General features: G+C 38.8%; 1 protein-coding gene across 6 annotated transcripts in view; it reads left to right on the top strand.

Annotated features, from left to right (window-relative positions):
• RAD18 (RAD18 E3 ubiquitin protein ligase) overlaps positions 1-27,692 on the top strand; it is a 105,645-nt gene that overhangs the window by 68,067 nt on the left and 9,886 nt on the right. For 3 of the 6 annotated variants that reach the window (XM_036870526.1, XM_036870527.1, XM_036870528.1), the window contains 2 exons: positions 3,479-3,653; positions 5,058-5,324. In XM_036870526.1, coding sequence (XP_036726421.1) covers positions 3,479-3,653; positions 5,058-5,265 — 383 coding nt within the window. In that variant the 3' untranslated portion in view covers positions 5,266-5,324. Of the gene's footprint in view, positions 1-3,478; positions 3,654-5,057; positions 5,325-10,642; positions 10,987-26,653; positions 26,717-27,692 lie in introns of those variants that run through there. The other 3 variants (XM_036870529.1, XM_036870530.1, XM_036870531.1) reach the window with 3 other exon arrangements.

The raw sequence follows: 27,692 nt of genomic DNA, 5'->3' as shown, positions 1-27,692 counted from the left end.
ACCTTTTGGCAGTTGTGAATAATGCTGCTGTGTGCATTGGTGTTCATGTATCTGTTCAAGTCTCTGCTTTCCATTCTTTTGGATATGTACCTAGCAATGGAATTTCTGGTTCACATAGTAATTCTTTGTTTACCTTTTCAGAAACCACCAAACTATTTTCCATAGTGGCTGCACCATTTTACATTCCCACCAGCAATGCTTGAGGATTCCAATTTATATGCATGTCAACACTTGTTATTTTCCTTTTTTTTTTTTACTGTAGCCGTCTTGGTAGATGTGAATTTGTATCTCATTGTGGTTTTTTGATTTGTATTTTTCTAATGACTAATGATGTTGAGCATCTTTTTATATGGTTAGTGGCCATTTGTTTTTCTTCTTTGGAGAAATGTCTGTTCAGGTCTTTTGCCCATTTTTTAATTGGCTTGTTTGTTTTTTTGTTGTTGAGTTTTGAGAGTTCTTTAAATATTCTGAATATTAATCCCTATATATATGATTTGCAAATATTTTTCAGCTTTTTTCTGGGTTGTCTTTTTGTTTTCATGATAGTATCATTTTTTTTTTCATGATAGTATCTTTTGATGCATAGAGTGCTTTATTTTGATGAAGACCAGTTTATCAATTTTTTCTTCTGTTGCCTGTGCTTTTGCTGTTATAGCCATGAAGTTGTTGCAAAATCAATGTCATGAAGATTTTCCTATGTGTTTTCTCCGAAGAGTTTTATAGTTTTAGCTCTTATGTTTAGGTCTATGGTCCACTTTGAGTTAATTTTTGTATGTGGTGTAAGTAAGGGTCCATCTTCATCTTTTTGCACGTAGATAATCCAGTTTTCTGAGCACCATTTGTTAAAAAGACTGTCCTTTCCCTGTTGAATGCTTTTGACATCCTTGTTGAAAATCAGTTGACCATGTATGTGAGGGTTTATTTCTGTACTCTGTGTTCTCTTTAATTGGTCTGTATGTCTATCCTTACACCTGTGCTATACTGTTTTAATTACCATAGCTTTGTAACAAATTTCAGAGTCGGAAGGTATGAGTCCTCCAACTTTATTCTTCCTTTTCAAGGTTGTTTTGGCCATTTGGTTCCCTTGGGAGTCCACGTGAATGTTACGATGGATTTTTCTGTTTCTGCGAAAAGTGCCATTGGGATTGCATTGATGAGTTGCTTTGGTTAGTTGACATCTTGACAATATTAAGTCTTCTGTTCCATGAACACAGGATGTCTGTCATTCATTTTTGTCTTTTTAAAAATTACTTTCAACAATATTTTGTAGTTTTCAGCATGCAAGTCTTTCACCTCCTTGGTTAGATTTATTTCTAAGTGTTTTATTCTTTCAGTGCTATTGCGTTCTTTATTTTTGTCCTGAGTTCTCCTGGTGTCATGTAGTAGGTTGCTGCCTGAGTATACGTATATACTTCATGGTCTTTGTGAACAAGTTAAATTTGTTCATGCAGTTGTTAAAGGACGTTGTCAGAAAGTAGTTGAGCTCCTGAGAAAATCTGGTTTAATATCTCGGATTAAGAGAATATTTTTGTTTATTGGCTGAATCTCTTTTGAAAATGATTGATTGCTTGTAGTCAGGGGTGGTGTATTCTTTGTGTATGTGCACATGAATATTGCTCTGTCTGGGGTTCAGAGCCGAGTGCTGCTGGTAGATAGCTGCACATGAACGCGTGTGTCTGGGAGGGGTGGGGAGTGTGAGAGAGAGGCAGACAGACTGGCACAGACCGAAAGGTTGGGCTTTGTATAGCATCATACAACCAGTGTAACTTTTGCTCTTTAGAGTAAACTTGCTCATTAAAGTGCCAATATAAGTGAACAAGTTATGTGTCCCGTTAAGTAAAACATTCATCTGTTTTTGTTACGTTTCTTTAGGGAGGTTTAATGTCGGGACCTCATGTTTTCGGCTTTATTTGGAGTTCTGTCCTGAGATCCATGGGCAGATATGAAGGATGACTGACTTTCAGTGCCCACAGTTGTTGAATGATATTTGTCTGCAAGAGGGAATTTATCCTGTAGAATCTTATATAAGAGGGGAAGAAGTAAGAGAAGAATATAAATCAGGTGCAAAAATAAAAGGTAGTTTTATGTTGAATTCCTGCTCCCTGGTTTGCCGGCTTGATTGCATTCTCCCAGCCAGTGGAGTGATAGAGTTGCCTGGGTTCACCGGGTTTACTGGGTGATTGATTCCTCTCAACCTGGTCCTAGGTGTCTGTTTACAAGAGAATATCCTAGAGATCCTGGATGGTCCTCTTAGTTAACTGCTTGTTTCCCTTTCCCAGATAAACATTAGAGGGTACGGTTTTGTTTTGGTAATGAGCAGGCTTAGCGAAAGCCAGACAACATCAGGAGCTTATTTTTAGAAATTATGCTCTTGTGTGATGTATGCTGTTTGCGAGTGTAACAAAAACTTATAATTATTTCTGGAAAAATCTTGACCATATGGAGTTGGAAAGGTTTTTGTTTGTTTGTTTGAAGAATCTGTCTTATTCTTTTTCCATAAACTTTATAACAAAACCTTGACAGTTCTTGTTGGTGTCCTTTGTTAAAGGTCACTTGCCTCCACAAGTGCATGAGTGATGTGTGAAAGCTCTGCTTCTGTGAGCAAACACATGAAAGGGGGCTCTATCCCAGTAGCACGTGTCAAGCATGTCAAGAACTCACTCGGTCCCTGAATCTTAAAGCCAGCACAAGTGAAGTCCCAGCAGAGCCCTGAAACACATCGTGAGGGAGGGGCCTGGACACTGAAGAATCCTGCACAGAGATGATTTTCTGCACTCATATTCACAGATATTTGGTCACATCTGCATGTCATATTCCTGCAAACACTGTGTCTGCATCCCCCCAGCTTTCCTGGGCCTTTATCTTTATCTGCAATAAGAGACCTTGGAAAGTGAGAATATGACAAGGGATGTGTAGAAATGTGACATGTGTGGGATCAAACAGATATATTGGTTATGTCTGATTAGTTTTTCTCTTCCCCAGTGAATATTAGATTCTATGTAACAGATTTAGAAAAATGTCCAGATGGATTCACTACCATTCAGCAGTCAGTGACAAATATTGTGGTTCTCTTATTAATTGAATCTTTAATCCTTTTTTGTCATGTTTCTTATGTTTATCACTATTCTCTGATCTGTGAAATATTCAGGAATTCTTTAGTAATACTGTAAATAAAAGTCTCACTAGAATTATAAGGTTCTCCCTGCTCCTGGTTTTAAAGAACATTTTATTTTTGAATTAATTAACCTGGAAATACATTGGGTGGACAGTATAACCAGATAGCACCAGTGTAGTGCTAATTCTTATTCTCTGGCTGTCACTAGAGTTTTGGAATCAGTGTTCCATAAACTTCTATTTTACCGAATAGCAATATTAAATGTTGTGGAAATAATAAATATACAGAAGTTGTAAATTTTAAGATACTCTTAACTGTTTCTTTTTTTTTCTTTCTTTCTTTCATTTCTTTTTTCCTTTTTAGGACAGGAAGATAATAAAATGAAATTCTCAGATATGCCCTCAGTAACAAACCACTTCCCTCAGTCAAAGCTGGACTCCCCAGGGAAACTAGAGCCTGACAGACCAGATGATTCTTCCAGTTGTACTGATATTCAAGAGGTAGCTCTTTCTTCACCAGAGTCAGATTCATGCAATAGGTAAGAAACTTGCAGTAGTTGATTATTTAAAATTTCTGTTTTCTGTGCATGCTAAGAGAGCAGCAAAAATAACCAGAAATAGCTTTGAGGCCTGGTGCCATTCCTCATCTCCTTGCATTGTCTCCTGCTGCTTTGTAAGGTTCACAAAGGGATCAGGGCAGGATGTGGCGAGTGTGTGCAGCAGTCACTGGGGACTTTGTTTTCTGCTCTGTAGGCTTTTTTTTAAAAATTATTTTTAATTTTTACTGGAGTATAGTTGATTTACAATGTTGTGTTAGTTTCTGCTGTACAGCAAAGTGAATCTGTTACACATATATCCACTCTTTTTTAGGTTCTTTTCCCATATAGGCCATTATGAGTATTGGGTAGAGTTCTTTGTGCTATACAGTAGGTCCTTATTAGTTATCTATTTTATATATAGTAGTGTGTATATGTCAATCCCAGTCTTCCAACTTTATCCCTTCCCCCTCCCCCTTACCCCGTGGTAACCATAAGTTTATTTTCTGCATCTGTAACTCTATTTCTGTTTTGTAGATAAGTTCATTTGTACCCTTTTCTTAGATTCCACATATAAGCAATATCATATGGTATTTGTCTTTCTCTGTCTGACTTACTTCACTCAGTATGACAGTCTCTCGGTCCATCCATGTTGCTGCAAATGTAGCCTTTATATAGATATTTTTCCTAGAGTTAGAAAAGAGAGCATGACTGGCAGTGAAATTTTTATCAAGAGAATGAGTGAAGGAGATAAACACAGCTATACTAGAAAGTAGAGATGGCCAGAAAGACAAAAGAAAGAAAAATTTAATTGAGCAAATAGAATGGATGGGGAACCTTTTATAATGAGAGATTTGGAGGTGAGTCATTTTTCCAAATTTTTTAAAAGACAATTTAAGAAGATGATGTGTTTTTGAAAGATGACATAGTGTTGTGTTATAGTTACCATTTTGTGTTCTTGCGATTCACTTTATATGATAAATGCTACCCATGTTTCTACCTCATCTTTATAACTTTTTTTTAGTAGATGCAGCATTCTGTTGGGTTCCTGTACCATAATTGACCAAACTTTTCAATTTCTATTGGATTTCTACATCTTCCCCAGTGTTTTTTATACTTACACACCTAAAGCTGTGGTAGAGCTCTCCCTATAGGAAGTCTTTTGTTTCTAATGAATTACTCCCTTAACTTTAGCATCATTTTGACCTTGGTGGGTGTTGTTGTTGCCTTCTGAATGAATTGTACCAATTTTAAATGCTAACAGCAACATGTTATTTAATCTTTGGTATTTGTTCATTTAAAAATTGTTCACAGTACTCTAGAATGATAGATTATGTCTAATCTAAAATATCAAATTAAGAAGAAATTTTTTTATGAGAATATACCCAAGGACCTTTGCTTTCCTAGGGTTCTTGGAAAACAGCTTCAGGTTATTGAGAATCAAGTATTAGGAAGGGAAAATCTTCTCATTTTGCCCCGAACATTTTCAAGATCAGAAACGGTTTATCCCGAGTTGGGTAAAGGCAGAACATACGGTAGCCTGAGTTTCTGCAAGGCTGTGGCTCTGCTGCACAGTTACTCTGGATCAGGCCATTCCTGTAAGTTCATTGGGTAGTGTTTGTTTTTAAACACAAAACTTAACGGAGTACAGGGTAGAAACGGAGGAGAAACAGAGTTCAGGGAAATAAGAGTGAGTTTTTAAGCATAGTCACGAGATGCCCGAATGTTCTGGAATGCCAGGATGAAATGGGACATTTTTATAGATTTGGAGTGGAGGGTGGAATGGAGGAAAATGAAAGGGGAGACACATGGCAGCCAGATGTATTTTTATCTGGTGGTGAGAGTGTGGGAAACAGGATGAGTTTGTTGGAGGTCTTGGCCTCAGACAGACTTATTGTTATCACTGAACTGTGAGAGGGTTATTAAACCATTTAATTTCTTTTAAAGTAGGCTCTTATATTCTTCCACACTTTAATTAGTTATGCATGTATATATGTCTACACACACACACACACACACACACCACACACACACACACACACACACACACACACAATACACCCATGACCAGTGGAACTACCTGCTAATTGCGAATATTTAACAGCTTTATTGAGGTATAATTTACGTACCATACAGTTCACTCATTTAGGTGACAATTCAATGGTTTTTACTGTGTTGCCAAAGTTGTACCACCATCACCACAATTTTAGAGCATTTTCATCACCCCGAAAAGAAACCTCATCCCCATTAGCAGTCACGCCACAGTTCCTCCCAACTCTGCTAGCTCCTGGCAACTACTGATCTACTCTGTCTCTATTGATTTGCCTATTTTGGACATTTCATATAAACAGGATCATACAATATGTGGTCTTTTGTAACTGGCTTCTTTTACTTAGTATACTATCTGCAAGGTTTATCCATTTTGTATCATGTTTCAGTACTATATTCCTTTTTCTTTCTAAATTATATTCCATTGTATGGATATGCATTTTATTTTTTCATTTATCAGTTGATGGACGTTTGGGTTGTTTCTAATTGTAGTTTTAACAAGGACAAAAATCATCGCCTTTGTTTGCACCCTTTGGAAGCTTAGCTTTTAGAGACCGAATGTGAGGATTTGTGTGGCTTGCCTTGAGAAATCGGTCAGTGTCTGGTACTCATATCTCAAGTGTAAAGAAGTGTTACACACATTGCAAATATTAAATATGTTAAACTTTAAAATTTTGATTTAATTAAGTCCCCTTTTATACCCTCCTTTTAATTTGCCCTGTCATTCTATCAGTCTAAGGTTTTTTACATTTAAAATGTTGAGTCTGTTCCTTATATAAGACCTAGAAACTCAGGCTGAAGGGAGAGTGGGAGTGCAGTGGTATTTGCTTTGATAGCAGGGCGGACCACTGGGCAGCCGATTCCGGAGTGGACTGTGGAGGAGAAAGTGTGCAGGGGGAGCAGCTGTGGTGCAGCAGGAAAGTACAGGCTTACAGTTGAGTGGCTTCGGGTCAGGATCTGCTGGGTGATTTGGGAGTCAATCTTTTGAAGTCCGTTTCCATAGCTATGAAAAGCATGTATAAATATCTTCTGTCTCAGATCTATTGGGAAGATGAAATGAGATAATAGATGTGAGAGTCTTTGATAAATATATGATTATTCTGGTTTTATAAAGACCAAATCAATTGAGTTTCCTTCAGTAATACTGCAAAACTTGGGCCTCTAGGACTGGATATTTCAGAAATGCTTTCATAGTCCTCTATTCCTTCATTCTAATTCTTAAGCTATTATATCATAGAGTAAATCCCACAATTTATCTTTTTTTTTTCCTACTTCTGTTCTGAACTTTAGAAAGTTGTGAGCCTGCGCTAATTAGTTCCATTGAAAATTCATTTAATTCAGCCTCAGCTGGGTGCTCACCACCTAATTTACTCCTTATTGCATTTCCAACCCAGTTGCCTGTGTCTTTTTCCTCACTTTGAATGAACACCTTGTCTCCCAGTTCACCAAGGCAGCTAATCTGACCTGTCTCCAGATCTTCCTTTCCATTTTAAGGTTTCTTGTAATTTCTGACCACTTCTTTCCTGTTAATTGTAAGAGAAAGATATATTTCTTAATATATTTCTAAAGACATATTCTTTCTTAAGATGAATTCATTCACCTCCTCTGAGACTTTGCTCCATCACTCATGTCTTAAGTTTGCTCTCAGATGACCCTTTTTCGTAGCCCTTCCTCCGATCTCTTCTCTTATTCTTCCCACTATGCAGGAAGTAATTTTGACTTCCTCTGTGAATTCCTGTAACAGCGTCTCTGAATTCCATAGCAGTTTGTCTAAATCAAATCTTGCCTTGTATTATAGTTATTTGACTATCCTTGTCCTTCCTATTATTACTCATCAAAGTCCTTAAGAATTGAGTCTGTCACTCATTTAAAAAAAAATCTCCTGCCTTGGGTTACTACACAACCATTATTAAGTGAAGGATTTCTTGATTCTAAGGTGTACATTTTCTGTTTTACTTTTTTTTTTTTTTTATGTTTTACATTTTAATGTCTGAAATTGTGATAGGTACAGTGATCAATGGTGTTTTACAGTTGCTGCCAGCCAGGTGGTAGTTGTGATATACTTGCCAGTGTGTGAGTTTCAGTTGAGTTACATGTATTGTTAACATTACATTGGTTTGTCATTTAAAATGTCTTCAACAAAATAATGAGAAAAAAGTTGTGTACGAAGAAAGTGACAAAATACAGCAGGGTGAAAGTTTGATGTTAGCGAGGTAGTGTTCACTGTTGGATGAATGACTGCAATTCTGTATTTTCTTGCAAAACAGTCAAGTGATTTACAAGACCTAAAGATGCCCACAAGTATCTGAAGACTTGTTAGTGAACTATGTGCAAAGGATTGCTTGTTTGTTACAGGACCTACTGAAAGCAGGAGAAATGGTCACATCCCTTGGAATAGATGGGAAAAATTTCAAAGTAATAACAGTGAGCCTGACTGATTCATCTGTTGCAGAGACTATTGTTTGGGTGTCAAATATCAATTTGTCAGACATTTCTTGCTGTCTGTGAACAGAAGCTGCTAATCTTCCAGTCACAGTTTATGTGATTGAGAAAAACAAAATTATGAGTTTAGTTTGCAGAATGGGTGTCAGTGCCTTAGATGAAATGCCTGGAGACAATTGTCAGGTAATTTGGAGAAATGCTTTTATCTCCAGTGCTTTCAGTGGTACAGAGGATGACTTTGTGAGGGAAAAATCAGACATCATAGACGTTGAGTCAAAACATGATGAAGAGTAGAGTTCCGAATCTGAATACGTTTTAGGAATACTTTAACCAACTTATTTCAGTTTTTTAGAAAATATATGTACAACAGTGGTATAAGATAAAAACCTATGTCTACATAGGTTTAAAAGAACTCTGGATATGTAAAAGTTAAAAATAATGGTTCCTTTTACCATTAATGTTGTCTTAGATTTTTGAAATGTGGTATCTGAATATGAATAAGGTCCCTAACTCACTTCAAGCATAATTTTACCACCTAGTTGGAAACTAATAAAGTCGGTCATAACACTCATAAAGTTGGTGGTAACCTGGCAGAAGGCTGTCACAAAGTATAGTGATCCATTGGTAAATGCCAGTGCGATTTAGTGACTCTAAAATCTAAATGGTCAAGAGAGATACGCAGTTGATTAGGTTAATTAACACCTTAGAAATCAGGACAAGAATTCAAAGTGCCTTTACCACCAGATGCCTTTAGTGGAATCAAAGCATTTCAGAGATTAGTGGTCTTTATTTGTCTGGTCCAACTTTTATTTTCCATAATTCAGACATCCCATGGAAGGGAGATGAGACATGACACTCAGTGACTTTGTTCAGATCTTTTCCAACCCTAACATTCTGTAATCCTGTTATTTTTGACAAGTGTAATAGTTGATAAATTATCTGTGTTCTTTTACCACTTGACCATTGCAGACCATGAATCAACCTTCTAGAATTATGCTTATTCCTTGTATATTGAAGTGTTCATTTTTTATGAAAATTTTCTCACTTTTTCTTTTTATGATAGTTTTATTGCTTTCACTGTAAAGCCCTAGATTTTCAAAACAATTTTTAATTTAGATGTTATGCATGCTTATTGTGAAAAATAGAAAATTTAGGTAAACAAAAAGTAAGAGTCCAGTAAAATTTTATCAGCCAGAAAGAACTTTGGGTTAACACTTTCATATGTACATTCTTCTAAAGACAGCAGTATGGGTACATGGATACTTAGAGGAACATTTTTAATATACAAGAATCATAATATTTTGTAAATTTTTATGCTTTTTTTTCTCTTTTAAAGAGACAAGTCATGCTGCTTTAGGTCTAATGTGAGTGAAAATAAATTGAGTTGTTTTTTTAATTCATGTAGTCATGCTGTAATACAGATTATAAATCTTATTGAATTACACTACTGGTTTTCTTTGTGTTAGAGCAGTATTTAAATTGATGTAATTTGCCAGATTGACAGCTAAGAATAATCTTACTTTAAGATCCAATAGGTGTATCTAATCCAAATAATTACTAGGATGAAATTGTTTGTTGCTAATTTGATTCTTAACTCTTAAATAAGTACCTCTTTTAGAGTTTTAATTATTAATGTTATATTGATTCTTTCTTGCCAATTTGAAGACAGATGATAAAAAAATTGATAGGAACTTTAGATTTTTGTACACCTCCTAGATGACTCCCGGGAGTTCAAGAGACTTGTCCAAATTTCTGTAAATTCACTTATTGTTCTTCTTAAGAAGAGAGGGCTTTTGTTCCCTGAGTTTTGGCAAGCAGAAAAAACTGCATTTTTTTTGAGTGCTAAGTTATAAGAAAAGATGCTTTTGATTATGACCCTAGAGAGGAAGCTTTAATCTTCATGTAGAGATGAATAGTGGTCATGCTATTCTTTGGAAGAAACTTTAGATCATTATTTAAAAAAAATATTTATGCACTTTAATTCTAGGCAATATAAGTTAAAAAGAAACTTTTTATGTAACTGGAAAAAACTAAGTAATGTCATAGATTAGGTAATATTATATCAGTATTCAATTTCCTGATTTTGAAAATTTTATTATGGTCGTGTAAGTGAATGTACTTGTTCTTAAGAAATGCACGCTGAAGGGTTAAAGGGACATGATGGCTGAAACTTACTCTCAGTGCTTAAAAAAATAACGTGTATGTGTGAGTGTACACACACACAGAGAAAGAGTGAGAAAGCAAATGTGGCAAAATGTTAGCAATTGGAAAATCTGGGTGAAGGGTCTAAGAGTCATTTTTTTGTAAGTGTGAAATTGTTAAAATTAAAAAAATTTATTGGAAAGGGTCATTTTCCATAATCAGAGCAGCTTGTTTATACCAGAAGATTTTCTAAAAGAAAGATTTATAGTTACGATTTATTGGCTAAAAAAAGTGGTAGCCAGGGATCTACATGGGATGCTGAGTATTGTTTTCAGCCGCTGAAACCATATTTATTTCAGTCAGTCTGTTCAGGACCGACCCAACATGGTTACCTCAGCTTTGGTGTGTTCGAGAGTGTGGGCTAATGAAGCAGGGACTTTGATGTCAGTAGGAATGAAGAGTATCACAGAGACCACCTAATTTCACTGCTTGGTAACCTGTAACCTGCGTGAACCTTCTTGCAGATGCCAAGTGCTGGTCATAAAAGAACCTGGGTCAGGTAAGGTGTCAATGAGTACATTTTAACTTTTCACACTTCCTGGCCAAAACCATTACCTCTTCTTTGATGCTAGGTCAGTAGCAGCATCTTTGTGTAGGAATTCCAATACAGACAGGCACAGAACACCGGAAACTTTGACAAAGAGGCGTATTAACTATGGGCCATGAATTTCATATATTTTGGTACAACTTTTCCTCACTTTTCAGTCATTTTTCCAAGAGCTATCTGTCCAAACTTCTTAAGAGCAAGAGAGCAAAAAACAAAAATATGTGAAGAGATCTTGATTACAATTTGTTGGAAAATTTAAGGAGTAGTTAAATTTCAGCTTTTCTTAAATTCTGAGTCAATTGGAGAATGATGGGGGAAATCGTAAGAGAAAAAGTGCCATTGTGACACTCATCTGAGGAATGTAGAGTACTGGCACCATCAGCCTGTTGATAAGACCACGCTGAGTTTATTGCTTGTTGAAGGGAATGGGAAACACTACCTCTGTCATCAAAGTGGCCTCTCAGCCAGAGGGGCAAAGCTGACTTGTGTGTTGAGATTACGATTTTGGTTTAGTCAGTTCTTTCAGTGCAGGTCTTGGTTAGGATTGGGTAAACCTAATAGTTCAGAATTGGTGAGTACAGCAAGATGAGGATTCTGAGGAGAGGAGCTCAGAGTCCTTGGGGGTGTGTCCCTTGATGCTTGCTATTGAAAATCTGATGGGTTTTGTAGGAGGTCTTTGGACTCAACAATATGTGAGTGCTAGCAGTGTTCTGTGTTATAGAGCTTAGTCCACAGGCAAGCCCATTTTAGAGAAGTGGAAGTGAAAGGTCTAAGGAGTCACATAAGCAGCTTAGGGTTGTACACATGGTAGATGGCAGTACCTGGACTTGAGCCGAGGTCTAGTTGACCTCAGAGCCCAAGTTTGCCTGACTGATAATGCTTATGGCCAAGCCGGCTCGCTCTTCACATTCTTGAAAGAGTGTAAACATGCAGTGCTTGAAATGTTTGGGCTTCCTGAGAAGCAGACCCCGAGACAAGGATTTGAGTGGAAGTGGTTAATTTAGAAGGTGAAAGAACCATGCTGTCGGGAGTGGGCAAGTGCGACAGGAAAGGGAAGATAGCATTTAAGGGGCATATTATCAAACCAGACGTCACTGTGAGCGACTGGGGTTTATCCCTCCTGGGAACTGGGAGCTGGTTTAAAACACACACCTGAGTTGTCCCACCCAAGGCAAGGGGCAGGGGTATGTCGTTTGGTTGGGGGCTGCTCCCCGCTGCTTCCAGCCTTCCATGCTGGCGACAGAGCTGGCTCTAGCACGGCAGGCAAAGGCGCTTACGTTTGGAGATCAAGTATGTCAGGGGATTAGGGCAAGGGGATAGGGGCAGGGCACCAGTGGGGTCTGCCCAGGCCATGATTCCAACTGAAGACAGGAAACTGGTTTGGTTTTCTGTAGACTCTATTAATGCAAATGGGGTACTGTAGACTTCTGTCTGTATCTCGGGCCCAAGAGAAGGCAGGAGCGGGGGTGGGGGGAGTCCCAGAGCTCATTGCCCCTCTGTGCCCCTGTTTGCCAAGCTCGCTTGCCCGTCGCTGCCAGGAAGGGGAGACGTAAGGGTATTTGCGGGCTGTTGAATACGAGGTAGATGAGCAGATGCCAGGGAGAGAAAGGGACAGATAATCTAGAAAGCTCTGAGACAAATGGGTCCACAAACTGCTGGAGGAAAATGTGTTTGTTGATGAGAAACAATTTACTTTTTCCTCTTGTGTGATAGATAATGAACTGAAGTATGAAGTAATCTTTTTTTATCAAACTGAAGTTCACCAACATACTAAATAAAAATCTCTGGGTCTTAGAAAAATCACAAGCACGGAACTGGGAGTTCTTTGATTGTCGGGAATATTTCCTCATTATCCTGGTTTGTTTCTCCTTGGCGGCAGTTAGAGCAGTGTTAATGGGCCTTGTGGTGTCTGGATGTCCTCTCCGCTTCGGACGTGACTCTCCAGGGTGTGGCAGAAGAAGCCCGCTGGTCTTTCTGGGGAAAGTCTTTAGAAGTACCTCATTAATAGGTGACGATATTGTGTGCCTTTGAATCCTCCTTGGACAAAAAGGGGGGGAGAGAGCTAACCTTTTATTTGGCACATTTAATAGCAATTATTTTTTAAATGTTTTTTACACAGAATTGCTTCTTCATGATCAAGAATTAGAAAGTATTTTGAAGTATACTTCTCTGTACTCTTTGATTTGCACTGATGTGTGAACCTTAAATATTTCTCTAATATGTATTTGCTGGGGTTTTTCCTTGACTTATTTCAGAAGACTTTTGTCTAACTCTGCTTGTCCGTAGCTTAGCGTAATATTTTTTTTCTGTCATGTTACTTGTGTGTCTTTGTCTTAAGTGGATGGCAAATGGGAGTCAGGTTTCTGACTGTTGGAGGGGAGATAGTTTTAAGGCTAAAACTATCCATGTGGTAGTGGATTAGAATTGGAGACCTTAAAATGAACTCATGTTTAGCTTAATATAGAGTCAGATGGATACATACAGAAATATTTATAGATCTGTGTGTGTAAGTGAGCTAGTTATTTTACACATGTGTTTCCTTTTTCTGTGAGCTGCCAGGGCCCAGAAGCAAGGGCAGCACAGCTGCAAGGAGCACACCTAGTGCCCTGATCTTGGTGTTTAATAACATTTTCCAAAAGAAGGAACCAGTGCTTCTTGGCGAAATGGCTGAATCCAGGGCAGGGGCAGGAAGCAGGGAAATGCTAGAAAAAGAGACAGAAAACGGGGGAAGGAAGGAGAGAGGAAAGGAAAGGGAAAAGAAGGGGAGAAGAAGAGGAAACAAAAACCTGACAGACAGGCCTTCCCTGGTGGCGCAGTGGTTGGGAGTCTGCTTGCCAATGCGGGGGACACGGGTTCGATCCCTGGTCCGGGAAGATCCCACATGCTGCGGAGCGGCTGGGCCCGTGTGCCACAACTGCTGAAGCCCGTGCACCTGGGGCCTGTGCTCCGTAACAAAAGAGGCCACCGCAATAAGAAGCCCGCGCACCGCAACGGGGATTGGCCCCCGCTCACCGCAACTGGAGGAAGCCCGCACGCAGCAACGAAGGCCCAACGCAGCCAAAAATAAATAAACAAACAAATAAATAAATAAATTTATAAAAAAAAAAAAAACCTGACAGACATACCTCAGCCAAGAGATCAAGGTCAACATCAACAGCAGTGTTATGCTGGTGGCGTGTGTGCTCTTGGTGTGATGCCCTGGAAATGGCACATTACCTCTGTGGTCTTCCTCCTCCAAACTCAGTAACCTCAGTCAGACTGTGCGAAAAACATCAGACAAACTCCAGTTGAGGGTCATTCTGCAAAATAACCTGACCAGCATGCCTCAAAACTGTCAAGGTCATCAAAAACAAGGCAAGTCTGAGAAACCAACACTGTCTGGGGGCACCTAAGGAGATACGACTACTAAATGTAATGTGGTGTCCTGAATGGGATCCTGGAACCAAAAAAGGACATTAAGTGAAGGCTAAAGAAATACAAGTAAAATATGAAACTTAGTAATAATAATGTATTAATATTGCTTCATTGGTTGTAACTAATGTATCAGACCTAATGTAGGATGTTAACAATAGAAGAAACTGGGTGTGGGGCATATGGGAACTTCCTGTACTATCTCTGCAACTTCTCTGTAAATATAAAACTATTCTAAAATTAAAGTTTTTCTTTTTTTAAAGTACATTACAACATCAAAATAAGGAGACATAGTGGCATGAAAATATTCAAAGAATGTATTGAATATTGGAAAAACCAAAGTCATCGAAACATTTTCTTCAGTGGTAAATTGCACAGTTTCTAGGTTGTAGTAAGTTTAGTTATTGAATTCTTTTTTTTCTTTCATTTAATATTATATATTACATTTAGTCATATAAATTAATAAAGCCCTGTGTAATGCATTCCATAAAGTGCATTATTTTGTACTATGTTAAAATTTAATCCATAAATGAAGCGTGAAGGAAGAATTCTGTTTTCCTCTCGGTTGTCTTACTTGTTTTATCAGTTTTGCTTTCTTGTGCTAATATTTTTACTTTATAGACTGATTCCACCTCAGAGGATGTAGCTTACCCAGCCTTTACGTTTCATCAAAAGAGAAAACATGCACGGTTTACGATAGGCCTCACCATCTTCAGTTACTGTGTGTTTATTAGTGAATATATACTTGTAAAAGTGGTTTGAGTAGTGATCCTCCCAGAACAATGTGAAAGTACAGATAGTTTTTATCTTTTCTGCCGTTCTCATCGGCAAAGGGTATTTGCTGTTAAATAATGAGGTTTTCTTCTAATCTCAGATACTTCATGTTGGCACCTTTTAGGGATTTTTTTTTTTTTAATGCATTTTCACTGGGTAATCTGATGGGCTTCTTTATAGTAGCTTTTTTTGTTTTTGTTTTATAATAAATTCATGATTTTTCAGCATTCTGAGTCAACCCTAGGTGGTAGATATTTTTCTTTGTTTTCACCAAATTCATGAACTGCCATGATATAAAGATCCTCTGTAAAATTACTTGGCGCCCTTCAATTTTCTGTATCAGGAGAGAGTTTTACAATTCCATAGTGGTTGCTAACTTGTGTATCTAAAATGCTTGTTGAAATTGGCAGTCCCTTCCAGGTTCCACACTTGTCACATGATACCTTCATTGTCATAGCTTGTAGCAGTGTCTGATTGTCACCGGAGGTTTTGGTACGATGACTGTAGAGTTGAGAGTTTGGGTTGGCATGACACGGTAATACTTGCTATTTTTGTAAGGTTGGAAGTTTTTAAAAATGTATTTCCCTTTTTAGTTTTTCAGACATTTTGTAAACCATATAGGAATTCTTGTTTCAGTGTGCTTCTGCGTATATTTGGCTTGATTCATAAAACTGAGATATAATCTTGACTGGTTCAGAATTTAGTTCTTCATTAAAAAAAAAAAAAAGAGTAGGCGAGAACGTATTTTTCAGAATGCTTGGAGCAGAGTAAGTATGAGACCTTGAAGGAACTACCAGTTCCTTCTAAATGTTAGACGATCAATAGTTATTTTGGATCAGCACTCCCAGACCCCCAAACATAGGCAGGCAGTTAAGAGCTTTCTCTAGTTTAAAACAAAATGTCAGAATCAGAATCCTTTAGTCTTGTTCTGGTGAATGAAATTGGATGAACTAGAAATGATATGTAACTTCCACATCATGCTGTTGGAATTTTGTATTTTCAGTGAATTGTTCAAGTTTATCATTTGTTATAGTCAACTTGAAAGTTAAAGTCAGAGCTTTTTTCCTGCCTTCTCAATTTATACTATCTTTGCTTTTAAATCAGAGGAACACATGTTATGAGATCTCCTTGGAGACCTTCAGAGCCTGGGAAGAAGGCACATTAGGATAGAATACAAACATTTTCAATTTCAAAGGTACCTTGAGAAATCACTAAATGTAGTACCTTCATATCACAGGTAAGGAAATGGAGGCCTAGAGAGGTGATGTGACTTATCTCAAGTCATTCACTGAATAGAATTGAAGCCAGTAATTCTCAGCCCAGATTTTTCCCCATTATAACATGAATTGCGTCAGAATTTTTATCTTGGGTGCCATTGATTCCTTTGTTAGTAGAACAGCATTTTAACTGAGTTATTTAAAATGTCAGTTAGACATAGAATGACCATATGTTCTGGTGTCTCTGAGATCGGCTGGTTCCCACTTATTCTCTTGGCATCATTATTAGTAGTACCCTGTATCACTCTCCCAAGTGTCTGGGTTTAGATGGTAGATTATATGGTTGTCCTGTCAGAGGGACATGCCGTGTTTATTTGCACGTCTTCTTTGTTCTCTTAGTCCCACACAAATAGTCACATTCTGGAACACGGGTACATATTAAATTGCTGATTTTGCTTACTCCTATTGATTTTACCACGTAAGTAGTACCCATTGTTCTTGTATCTTAGAGAGATTCAAGCATTAAAATATGATGGGCCTCAAATGTGGAGGCTTGTTATTTTTTAGGTAATTCTGCAGAAGTCACTTGTGGAAGCCTGTAAGGTGCTTTACTATGCTGCCCCTGCCCTAGTAAGCACATTTCGTTAGAGCCTTTTACATCTTATTACTGGAGTATGGGTAATAATAGTACAAATCAAAAATTAAAAAATATGTGTCAACATTAAAATTTGGAGTCAATATAGTTTTGGAGGGATAGTTCTCATACACTAGATCGTTTGGTCTAAGGCCTCATTTTTGTGGGAACTGAGTCACAAGGCGGTTCAGTGTCCGCTGCCTAAAACCCAGCAGTATAAGGTAGTTTTAAAATTCTCCTCCTCCTTGAACAGATTGTAAGACGAGAGTTTTATGGCCTGAACCTTGACTTGATACTGGGTTTCTGTGGTTTGGTGGTTGGTATTGGCCAGGCATCCCACATCTGTACAGTTGAACACGCGTCCTCAGCATGGGCAGCTGGGCAGATGATATAGAAGTTCGCCTGGCTGTGCAGAAGACATGCTGCTCCCATCACGAGCTTCATACCCTGCCTCTTGTTGTCCAGGGAACTTGTATTCGAATGGAAGCTTCTTCAGTGGTAGAGGAAATTTTCACCTTGAGATGCTGCTGGTCTTGTAATTCGTTTCTCCTTACGAGGCTGAATATCGTAACCTGTTACTGTGATCTCGTTGTCTTCTAGTATTGGGGTTTTTTTTGTGTTGGTCATTTATGCTGCTAATAGTTGAGTCAGAACAAAATGAAGCATCGTGATTTTGTCCCCCTGCCCACTTAACTTGAGATTTTAATTCAGTATCTAGTTGTAGCGGTGAAAATTTTGCTAATTAAAAAAATTTGTCCCTTACATTAGACTCTCAGAGTTGATGTCTTCTTTTTTTTCTTTTTTTCCCTTAAGTTTATAAGTTAAGCATAAGCACAAATGTTTGATTGTACTTTGAAATTGAGTTTTTTCCAGAGGGCCAAGAGGATTCCAGTGTTTGGAATTAACCTAATGTCCTTTTATTTCTCTTCCTTGAAAAAAAAATACACAGTACTTTTCTTCACTTTTTATAAGAATTTAAAGTGATTGACCTAAAAGGTATGATTATCTGTTGAATACAGTATTTCCTAACCCTTTTCTTGCCACATAAAAAATGGTAACCTTTGTGTGTCAGACACTGCCATCAAAGAGGTGATTGATGCTGGAGGCCAGAGGTGCTGCCATGGGCTTAAAAATTGTTTTGGCTATTCTGGGTCCTTTTGCATCTCGATATAAACTTTAAAATTAACTTGTCAGTTGCTAAGAAAGAAAGAAAAGGTCTACTGGAATTTTGGATGAGATTAAATTCAATCTGTAGATTAACTTGGGGACCAACTGACTTACCAATATTGATATTGATCTGGTGACAGTATGGTCTGGTTTATATGGTTTAAAAGGATGACTCCAGATGCTGTGAAGAGTGAACGGGGGGGTTAGAGGTGAGGCGAGTGGCAGCAGGGAGACCAGGTAGGCTTTGGTCCAGTCCATCCGAGGGGTCATGGTAGAGCAGATTAGGACCATCATGGTAAAGACGGAAATGGGTGGGATTGGGGATATATTTTGGAGGTAGGATAGACAGCACGTGCAGGTGGTAGGCTAGGAAAAGCTCAGCCTGTGGATGAATTTTGGCTTTAAGAAGGAGAAAAAGGCACCTAGGACTGAACCCTCTCTCACTCCAACATTGAGAAAGTAGAAGCATTTAGAAAAGACTGAGCAAAGGAGATCCAGGAAGAATAAGACCAGTGGTGGATGAAGAAAACTAGGACATTGTGATACCATGGAAGCTGACAGAAGAAAACAGATGAGAAGTCAAATGAGACAAGACTTGTTTGACTAGGGAGCAGGGACTGTGGACTTGGGCAACATGAAGGTTTTAGCAGGTGTGGCTTCGAGTGAAGCGTTCCCTGGAGGACTGAGCGGTGTGCGCTGAGGGGAAGCCTTAGGGGACGAAGGAGAGAGCAACTCCCACCAGCTCTCAGGAACTTCTGCTGTAAAGGGTGGCGGAGATTAGGACTGTACGTGGAGGAACACGGGATTGCGGGAGGGCTTTGATGGGAATATGCAGTCGAGAAGGGGACACTGATGAGGGGTGGGGAGCCAGCTGCGTGAGTGAAGTCCCGAGGAGGCAGCGAGGTGGGAGCAGGTGGAAGGGTCGGCCTTTGTTAGGAGTGGGGTTGACTGACCTGTAGAAGCAGCAAGGAAGGCAGGACATAGGCACAGTTGCAGGGGCAGCAAGTTCCTGCTGGTCTTTTTGTTTTTACATTTTTGGCCGTGCTGCGTGGCTTGCGGGATCTCAGTTCCGCAACCAGAGGTTGAACCCGGGCCTTGGCAGTGAAAGCCCAGAATCCTAAGCACTAGGCCACCAGGGAACTCCCCTGCTTTTATCTTCTTAACATAGTTAAGGCAGTTTCATCAGCTGAGATTGGGGTGGGCTGGCGGGTAGGCAATTTGAGGGGTGAGCCTTTGAGAATGGGAAACAGAACATGCCAGGTAAGTTTTGTAGGATCACCTGGTAGTGAGGATTGCCCATATAGTAGATGCTTGCTTTGGAATTCTTTCTCATCAACTAAGAAAAAACTTCAAATGTGTTTAACTTTCAGATATAACTTAGAAATGTTGTTGACTACGAAAGAAGACATGCTAATACATTTTCTTATCATGTATAGAGGTTTAATAGAACCTTTTTTAAAACATTCAAGATTTGATATTCTTTTTGAGCACCTAGAGACTGAGAAGGAAAGGACCCACAAACTCAAAAGAAAAATGGGCAAAAGCCCTGAACAGATGGTTTGCCCAGAGAGAAATGCAAATTGCATCTATTTGTCACCCGTTAGGTTGGCAAGCATCTTAACATTTGTTAATAGACTCTGCAGTAAGGGTATGAGGAAACACACACTCTCATTTATTACTGGTTGGAGTGCTACATAATACAGTCCCTAAGGAGAGGAAGCTGGTGAGACCAACCAAAAGTACTGTTTGGCCTTTTACCCAGTATTCTCATGAATTTGTCCTATAGGTACACCTGCACCCGTACAAATGACTATACTTGGAGTTATTCATCGAGTCATTGTTTATCATAACAGAAGGTTGGAAACTACTTTGAGTATTCATCCTTGGGGGCTGGTTGATTAAACTCTGGTACATCCACACAATGAGATACTATGTGATTGTTCAAAAAGGAAAATCTCTACATGCTGACACGGAGAGATTTCCAGGATACGTTTGCAAGTGAAAAGACCAAAATTCAGAACAGCATAGATAGCATTCTGTTTCTTTTCTAAAAGGGGAGGAAATGAGTATACTTTTTTTTGTTTGGTTTTGCATAAAGAAACATCAGAAGAGTAAACAACAAACTAATAAGTGATTTATGTGCTGGAGTCAGAGGGGAACGGATTGCCTGGGGACAGAGGAGGAAGTGAGACCTCTCAGTGTCCGTCTTCTCATGTCATTTTGATTTTGAACCATGTAAAGATATGAATCTACTTTAGCCAAAAAAAGAGTAGGTACTTTACAATAAAGTTTTGGAAATCGTCATCATCTTCGTCAATGTCATATTATATAAATTGGTTCGTGAAGGTTCGTAATGCAGCAGTAAGGTAAGACAGATATAGTAACGGGGTTTTGTAATTTAGGGGCACTGGAATTATTAAGAAAATTGATGACTAGGTGTTTATGTTTCTGGTAAAATTAAGAGAAGGCAGTATCTAAAGAAAACCTTGTCAAAGTAACTGAACCTAAGGTGTAAGTATCTTACTGTAATTCAGTGATAGCTTTGTTATTTTTAAAAATCTTAATTGTTTTTGGAAGGTTAACACATTACATTTGGTTTTTAACTGTTAAGAATGTGTCGTCGAATGAATTTAAAATTGCCACAAAATCTTTTTCTACTGATATACATTACTGTTTTGTATTTTATTACAGACTGTTTTTTTTTTTTTTTTTTCTGGGAACATTTCTGGACTTCAGAATACCCCTGAAAGCTAAATGGTTCATCTTGTTTCAGATGGAGGATTTTGATTGTTGAAAGCTTGTAGAGAAAATGTGGGAACATGGAGTCGTGTTGCCATATCTTTTGCGTTTTCAAAAGAGCTTAAACTGGGTGGTACCTGGGATCTACAGTCCTTTGGGTGAATGGGGCATTGTTCTGGGGGAATGTATCTTCCCCTAAGATGCTATGACATCGAGTCCTTGAAATTTATATGCGTCCATCAGATCCCTGTACCTAGCCATCCGTCTTTGTTCATCAGCTCAGCCATGGCTTTGCGCCTCTAGCAGGGTGCCTGGCACATGGTAGATTATTGAATTAATTTCCCTGGGCTTCAGTTTCCTCATTGATAAAATAGGATGATAGTGTTTGTGCCCTGCCAGCCTCTCTGGGTGATTCTAAAAAGCAAATGAGGTGATCATGTATTGTGAATTCTTTGTAAATTGAACATTTCATCTCTTATTAAGGATTTTCCACATATTACTTGATAAATAAGTTCGTTCTGTTATTATATTTTTCTTATATCTGAATCTGGAGCTTTCTTCATTTTATCTTTTTCTAGATCTAGTGGAGAGCATGAAAACATCCCTCTTTTCCCTTTAGTTTCTCTGAGTTTTTGTCTACCTGTCAATTGGGGATAAAACCTAGGGTTCTTATATGAATTAAAGCTAGTGTATATAAATTAGTCATCACAGTGATTTGTAGAAGTAATTGCTAACAAAATGGTAATTTTTGGTTTTGTCATTGAGTGATTTTTTTTTTTTCAACATAGGATGTTTACTATTCTAATATTATTGTCAGCCACCTGCTAAAATACTTGGCACATAAGCTGTTGCTCACCCTACGGAACAGAGTATTTGAAACAGGGGTCTGAGGAAGGATTCATGGAGCTGGTAGCATTTATTTAAGTACCGTTGTCTAGTGGGCTTATATGCTGTCCATCAGTCCTCCAGTGATCAGCCCTTAAAGAGGTATTTTTTTAAGTTGGATATACTCAACCATGCTCAAATTAATGCCACAATTATGAGGGGAGATTTGGGGGGGGGGGTGGGGATTGGTGGAGAGTAACTAGTAGATAATAGAAAAATTCCACTTGTAAGTAATCTTTAATCCGTAGGATTTTTATAGCAGATGTTTGCATTTTACCTACCACACAGTATGCTGTGTACCTGCCATGCTGGATAAACAAAAAGTTCTGATGAATTTGCACCCTGGTGTCATAGAAACCAAAGATTAAAGATTAAAACAGCACATAGTGATCTGGTCTCCTAGGGCAAATTGAAGCATGGTGCTGAGGCAGTTATTTGGGTAATTCAGACCCAAATCTGGTTTATGAAAATGGATGCAGCATTTATTGAACACTTACTGTGTGCCAAGCTCTATGCTAAACATTGTATGTATTATATTGGTTAATCTTTAAAATATTCCTTTGAACTATATGTCTTATTATCCTGACTTTACAGGTGAGGATATTGAGACTCGGAAAGATTAAGTAACTTGCCCAGGGTACACTAAATGACAGAAACAAGACTGAAACCTTGACTTTGTCCAACACTAAAACCTGTGACTTTTTTCCTCTGGGTAGTACGAGCAGTCATCCCTTTGCAAGAGGAATTTGGTATGTCACTTTTCAGCTTTGGTGGTTAAAATCTTGACCGGTAGAAATAGAAGGCTGCAAGAGAAATAAGCAAAGAAAGTGTTTTCCTTCACCTGATAAGATGTTATGCCACTACTTTTGATCAGAGAATGACAAGAGTAAAATATTATAGGAAGAGCAACTGGACAAAGACCAACCAGCAGCCAGCAAACAAAGAAGAAAGCAGTTGAGCTTACACTTCTGAAAGTTTGAGCTGAAAATGAAGTCTAAATGGTACGAAAAATTAAGTGTGGGTGTTCCAAATAGAGCTACTAGACTCTTCCTGTATAGGAAGAGGGAATTCCATAGAATTGAAGATTCATATTTTTTGCCTGTAAATCTTTATCTCATGTACTTAATTTGTATAATAATATCCACTCTAGCCTGGTCTGGATGGTGACATCAGACAGCACGATTTGAGCACCCTCCCACAGGGAGCTCTAACGTTCAAGTTCCAGACTCCACATTCATCTGGCTTCTTGAATCATGGTCTCCCAGAGTGTTTCAAACCCAAATTGTAGAGAATCTGAAGTTTACTCTGAAAAAATTTCTTGTCTGAGAATTAAAAGCTACAGCTGTGTAGGCTTGTGTGTGCCCTGACTCTGGGTATACTGGAGGGAGTAATTTATTTTCTCCTGTGGAGGATTGTTTAGATGTCTTGAAAGTGTGTGAAAGGAATTTTCGATCTCCAAGGCATATTAAAATGATTAAGATTTCAAAACGACTAATTACTGCAATACACAAGGAAGAGATCTGAGAGTGATAATTTTAGTAACACTGCCTGTTTTGCCCAGTAGTCTCTTTGTAAAATCCTATTTGTGAAACAGTATGTTTAATTTCAGGAATGTGGCTTTTGAGTAGAATATAGTAAGTACATTACCTTAAAAAGGAATGGACATTTCTGTCTGCTATTTTAATTGTATTAGTCAGCATCAACTCACACTTTCTAAGTGGTGGCTAGAATTGGAGCAGCAGACATAGCAAAATATGCTGAAACTTCGTTTTAGGTAAACGTCAAGCCTCCCAAACTTTCTGTCATTCAGTTTAGTGATGTGGTTATCATCAGGTTAGCGACTGAGCTGGAGTAGAAGGAAAGGTGATGAGAATTGAGGAAATCGAGGCACTGTGCATCGTGCTGGTTGGTAGTATTGAAGTTGCAGACGAAGAGGAGATTGCAGACCACTTCTGAGATGTGTCTTTTGTACACCTCCTCTACCATCTGTTTTCACTGAAATAGTGTAGCAAAAACCTCTTAGGTTTGTGTCCTTAATGATCCGCAAATATTTTCCTTCAACAAATCAGTGGTTTGTACTGACGATTTGAAAGCCCGGAGGTTAATTGATCACAGACTAATAGGTTATTTGACAGGCTTGGCCATCCTGCTTACTTAGCTGGAATAGTAGGGATGCTTTGTAACCTTCCTGTTGAAAAAAAATTGTATGTGTGTGTTGGGGGGTGTCAGCAGGAAGCCGACTTTACTGTTTCTCTAGTGATGTGATACCTGCCAGGACCTAGAGCTATATGACCGCCCCTTTCTCCCATTCCCATAGCTCATGAGTTCTCAATAGGAGCGATTTCACCCCCCAAGGGGTGGGAATTGGGTGGGGGGGTGCTAGATGGTTAAAAAGAAAATCTTACTCCGCGTGTAAAGCATGTATACACACACACAGTATGTAAACAGATATACATTATATTTGTGGTATTAAAATTTCATTGCGGGGCAATTAGGAAAAAAAGAAGCTCTGAAAAGACTTCTTAGGTGTGGGGAGTGGGGGCAGTCATGGAAAAAGGTTGAGAGACACTGCCCTAGCTCCGTTCAGGTAAGGAAGAGTGGGTGATGGTATCAGTATCACTTGGCATAGAGAGAAGGAAATGAAAATCTCCCATAAACAGCTTCAGTTTTCTTGATAAAGTTGGTGTAGTTACCACCAAAGTAAGGATTAACAAAGGCTGGGGTCTTGTGAACGGAAAGGTTTAGACCTCTTCTATGGGAATAAGGGGGGCGGTGTATGCTAGCCCTCCCCAGCGAGGGGCCAGGCGGGTCTGTCTCTTAGGAAAATAATGAAATTGGTGAAATCTGCCTTGTGTCTCCTTAAGGGTCTTCTGCTTTTTCCTCTCCTCTCCTAATGAACACTATATTTAGCTAGCTGTTTAATGGGAAAGCGTATAGTAGGCTTGTATATACTAAGGTGAAAATGACTGATGATAAATTAATGTGTTATTATTTTCAGGGACACTTACATTTGAGCAGGGGGCCATCCTCAGTGTAAAAGAGTAGTAGATGCTTAGGTACTCTGACAGGTTAGGTCAATGGTTCCTGTCCCAGGGACCTGAAAGAATGATTGCAGGGCTTCCCTGGTGGCGCAGTGGTTGAGAATCTGCCTGCCAATGCGGGGGACACGGGTTCGAGCCCTGGCCTGGGAAGATCCCACATGCCGCGGAGCAACTAGGCCCGTGAGCCACAATTACTGAGCCTGTGCGTCTGGAGCCTGGGCTCCGCAACAAGAGAGGCCGTGATAGTGAGAGGCCCGCGCACCGCGATGAAGAGTGGTCCCCGCTTGCCGCAACTAGAGAAAGCCCTCGCACAGAAACGAAGACCCAACACAGCCATAAATAAATAAACAAATAAATAAAAATTAAAAAAAAAAAAAAAGAATGATTGCAGCTGGTTTGCAAAAGCATATGCATATCGAGAATTATCCATGGACATAATCGAGAGTGTCTCACAGGCGTATGTACTACTATTTTTAAAATGTATATATGCGCTTCTCTAATGGATAAAATATAAATTAACAGTATTACTAAATTTATAATACTTCATTATTGTTACATGTTTTCTCGATCCACAAATACGAGGAGTCGTGCTTCTACCCTTTGAGGAACCTCATCCTGAATTGTGCTCGCTGTATTGGAGGGTCACTACATTGCAATGCGAATGGAGCGCTTGCACATAGGCCATTGTACACACAAGCCACAGTCAGGGACACCCTGCGTGTAGCTCCTTGAGGGTCTTGGGAATTGGGGAAATCCCTTGAGTAAAATGTTTGGTACAGAACTGTGTTTATTGACTGTTGCCCCCTTTTCTTTTTCTTCAGGCGCTGTAGGCAAACACTTCAAAGTAGTTTTTCAGAAGTGGTTGAGAATGATTCACTGCCACTTTAAATCTTCATAATTTTTAAACTTTTGTTATTTCTTAGAATATCACTAGAAATAAGATTGGCACTAACATTTCCAAACCTGTTGTCTCTTGCCCGAGAGAGAGTTAGTCCTTTGTTTGAGCCTTCTTTATCCTGGGGGTTGTGACGACTATTTGAGTTGTCCCATACACTGCCCATGACATTCTGTGTCTTGTGTGTCTTGGATGTCTAAAGAAATGCTTTTTTTCCTAATATATATATATACGCACACACACACATATAAGGAATTTAGTTGGGTAAGAACAAGATGCTAAAAGCCTTAAAACATTTTTCTTTTAAAGAAGTAATATCTGTCCTCTCTATCCTTATTTACTCTGCTCCCCTGCCTCCCGCCCTGCCCTGCACAGATAGGCCAAAGATTACGTAGCACTTTAAGCTAAGTTGCATTATAACAAATTACAGGATTAGCACAGTTCAAATTAATTACATTTTACTTTATTTGGTTACAGAGGGACTAACAGACACTTAGGAACTTAATATCTCTTGTGAATTTCATTACTAAACTGCAGTTTTTAAAACATGATTTGATCTTTGGTTGCCATAAATGGAAATTGAAAAGGCTCACGATTATATTCCATTTGAATCCAGGTTTTTTTTACTGAGGCGTTTATTTAAGCTTTAGGGATTTTTTTTTCTTTATTATTGCTAATTAATTAAGTTTTTTTTACAGCTTCATTGAAATTGATGTATAATAAACTGCAAATATTTAAAGCACACAATTTGATGACCTTTGTCACATGTGTACTGTGAAGTCGTCGGCACAGTCAAGGTGATGACCTATCCATCACTCCCAAAGTTTCCTTGGGCCACTTTGTAGTCCCTCCTTGCCCACCCCCTGCCCCCTGCAGGTAACCACTGGTCTGCTGGTTTGCTTTCTGTCACTAGAGATTAGTTTGCATTTTTTAGAATTTTGTATGAATGGAACCACGGTCTTTTTATTGTCTGGCAATACTGATGTACATGTCCTTTTAGTTCCAGTTCAGACATCATAAGAGATCTCCTAGAAGAAGAGGAAGCCTGGGAAGCATCACATAAGTGAGTTCTCATAATCACGAAATAAGCATGTACTTTCACCTGATAAATTATAATTCTATACAGTTGGTTTTCAAACCAAAGAATATTTGTGCTTACTGACTTAAGCAAGTAATAATTCACAAAAATCAAGGTAAAGATTTCCAGTTCACTACTTGTTTCTATATATTTCTGCTTAGAAATGGAATCTTAGTGTAATAACTCCAGTTACTTGTCAGAAGTTGTTTTTCTAAAGGTAAATTGTTCCAATGGGCAATTAATAGTCAGGAATTAACAGTCGGGACTTAAGCAGTGGCTTAGACTCTTTAGAAAACTTTTAATCCTTTCCTAAATGTTGCCAGTCATAAGACTGTAGTACAACTGGGCAGATTTGTTCCACTAAAATTTCATGAAGATCACATATCACAAGTGGGCCCTCAAAACTGCCTAGCACTTTTACTGTTTCTGTGATTATTTCTATGTCTTGTTCTTCACAAGGATTACTTGAACCCTTCTCTATTCTTTTCAGTGGCTCCAGCCTAGCTGAAGACCTTTTCTCTTCCTTTGTAGAAAAAATAGAAGCCATTGTATGGGAATCCTCATCTTTCCAACACCAAATGTATAAATCTGCCTGTGTTTGTACATATTTTATCCCTCCTTTTATAATTTCTTCCTTTTATAATAAAGGGCTGCCTCTTTATTATAGAGTCTAGTTTCTCCTACCTCATTCCTACCCTCTTGTCAGGAATGTTACCCATTCTCTCTTCTCTCATTTAGGCATCTCTCCCTCTCTTGTCCTCTCTCTCTCTCTCGTTAGGTTTTCAGCGAGCCCGAATCTCTCCCATCTTGAAACCAACTGACTAACTACCGCCTCACTCAGTCTCATCCTGAAGCTGCTCTCGTGTCTCTCCTTCCTTTCTCAGTAGGTGGCCTCTACTTGCAGTTTCCATTCCTCATCTCCCACTGACTCATCAACATCCTCAGCCAGCCCCATCCTTCT

The sequence above is a fragment of the Balaenoptera musculus genome, chromosome 11, assembly GCF_009873245.2.
Source record: "Balaenoptera musculus isolate JJ_BM4_2016_0621 chromosome 11, mBalMus1.pri.v3, whole genome shotgun sequence".
Lineage (NCBI taxonomy): Eukaryota > Metazoa > Chordata > Mammalia > Artiodactyla > Balaenopteridae > Balaenoptera > Balaenoptera musculus.
This window is presented reverse-complemented; position numbering and strand designations above follow the sequence as displayed.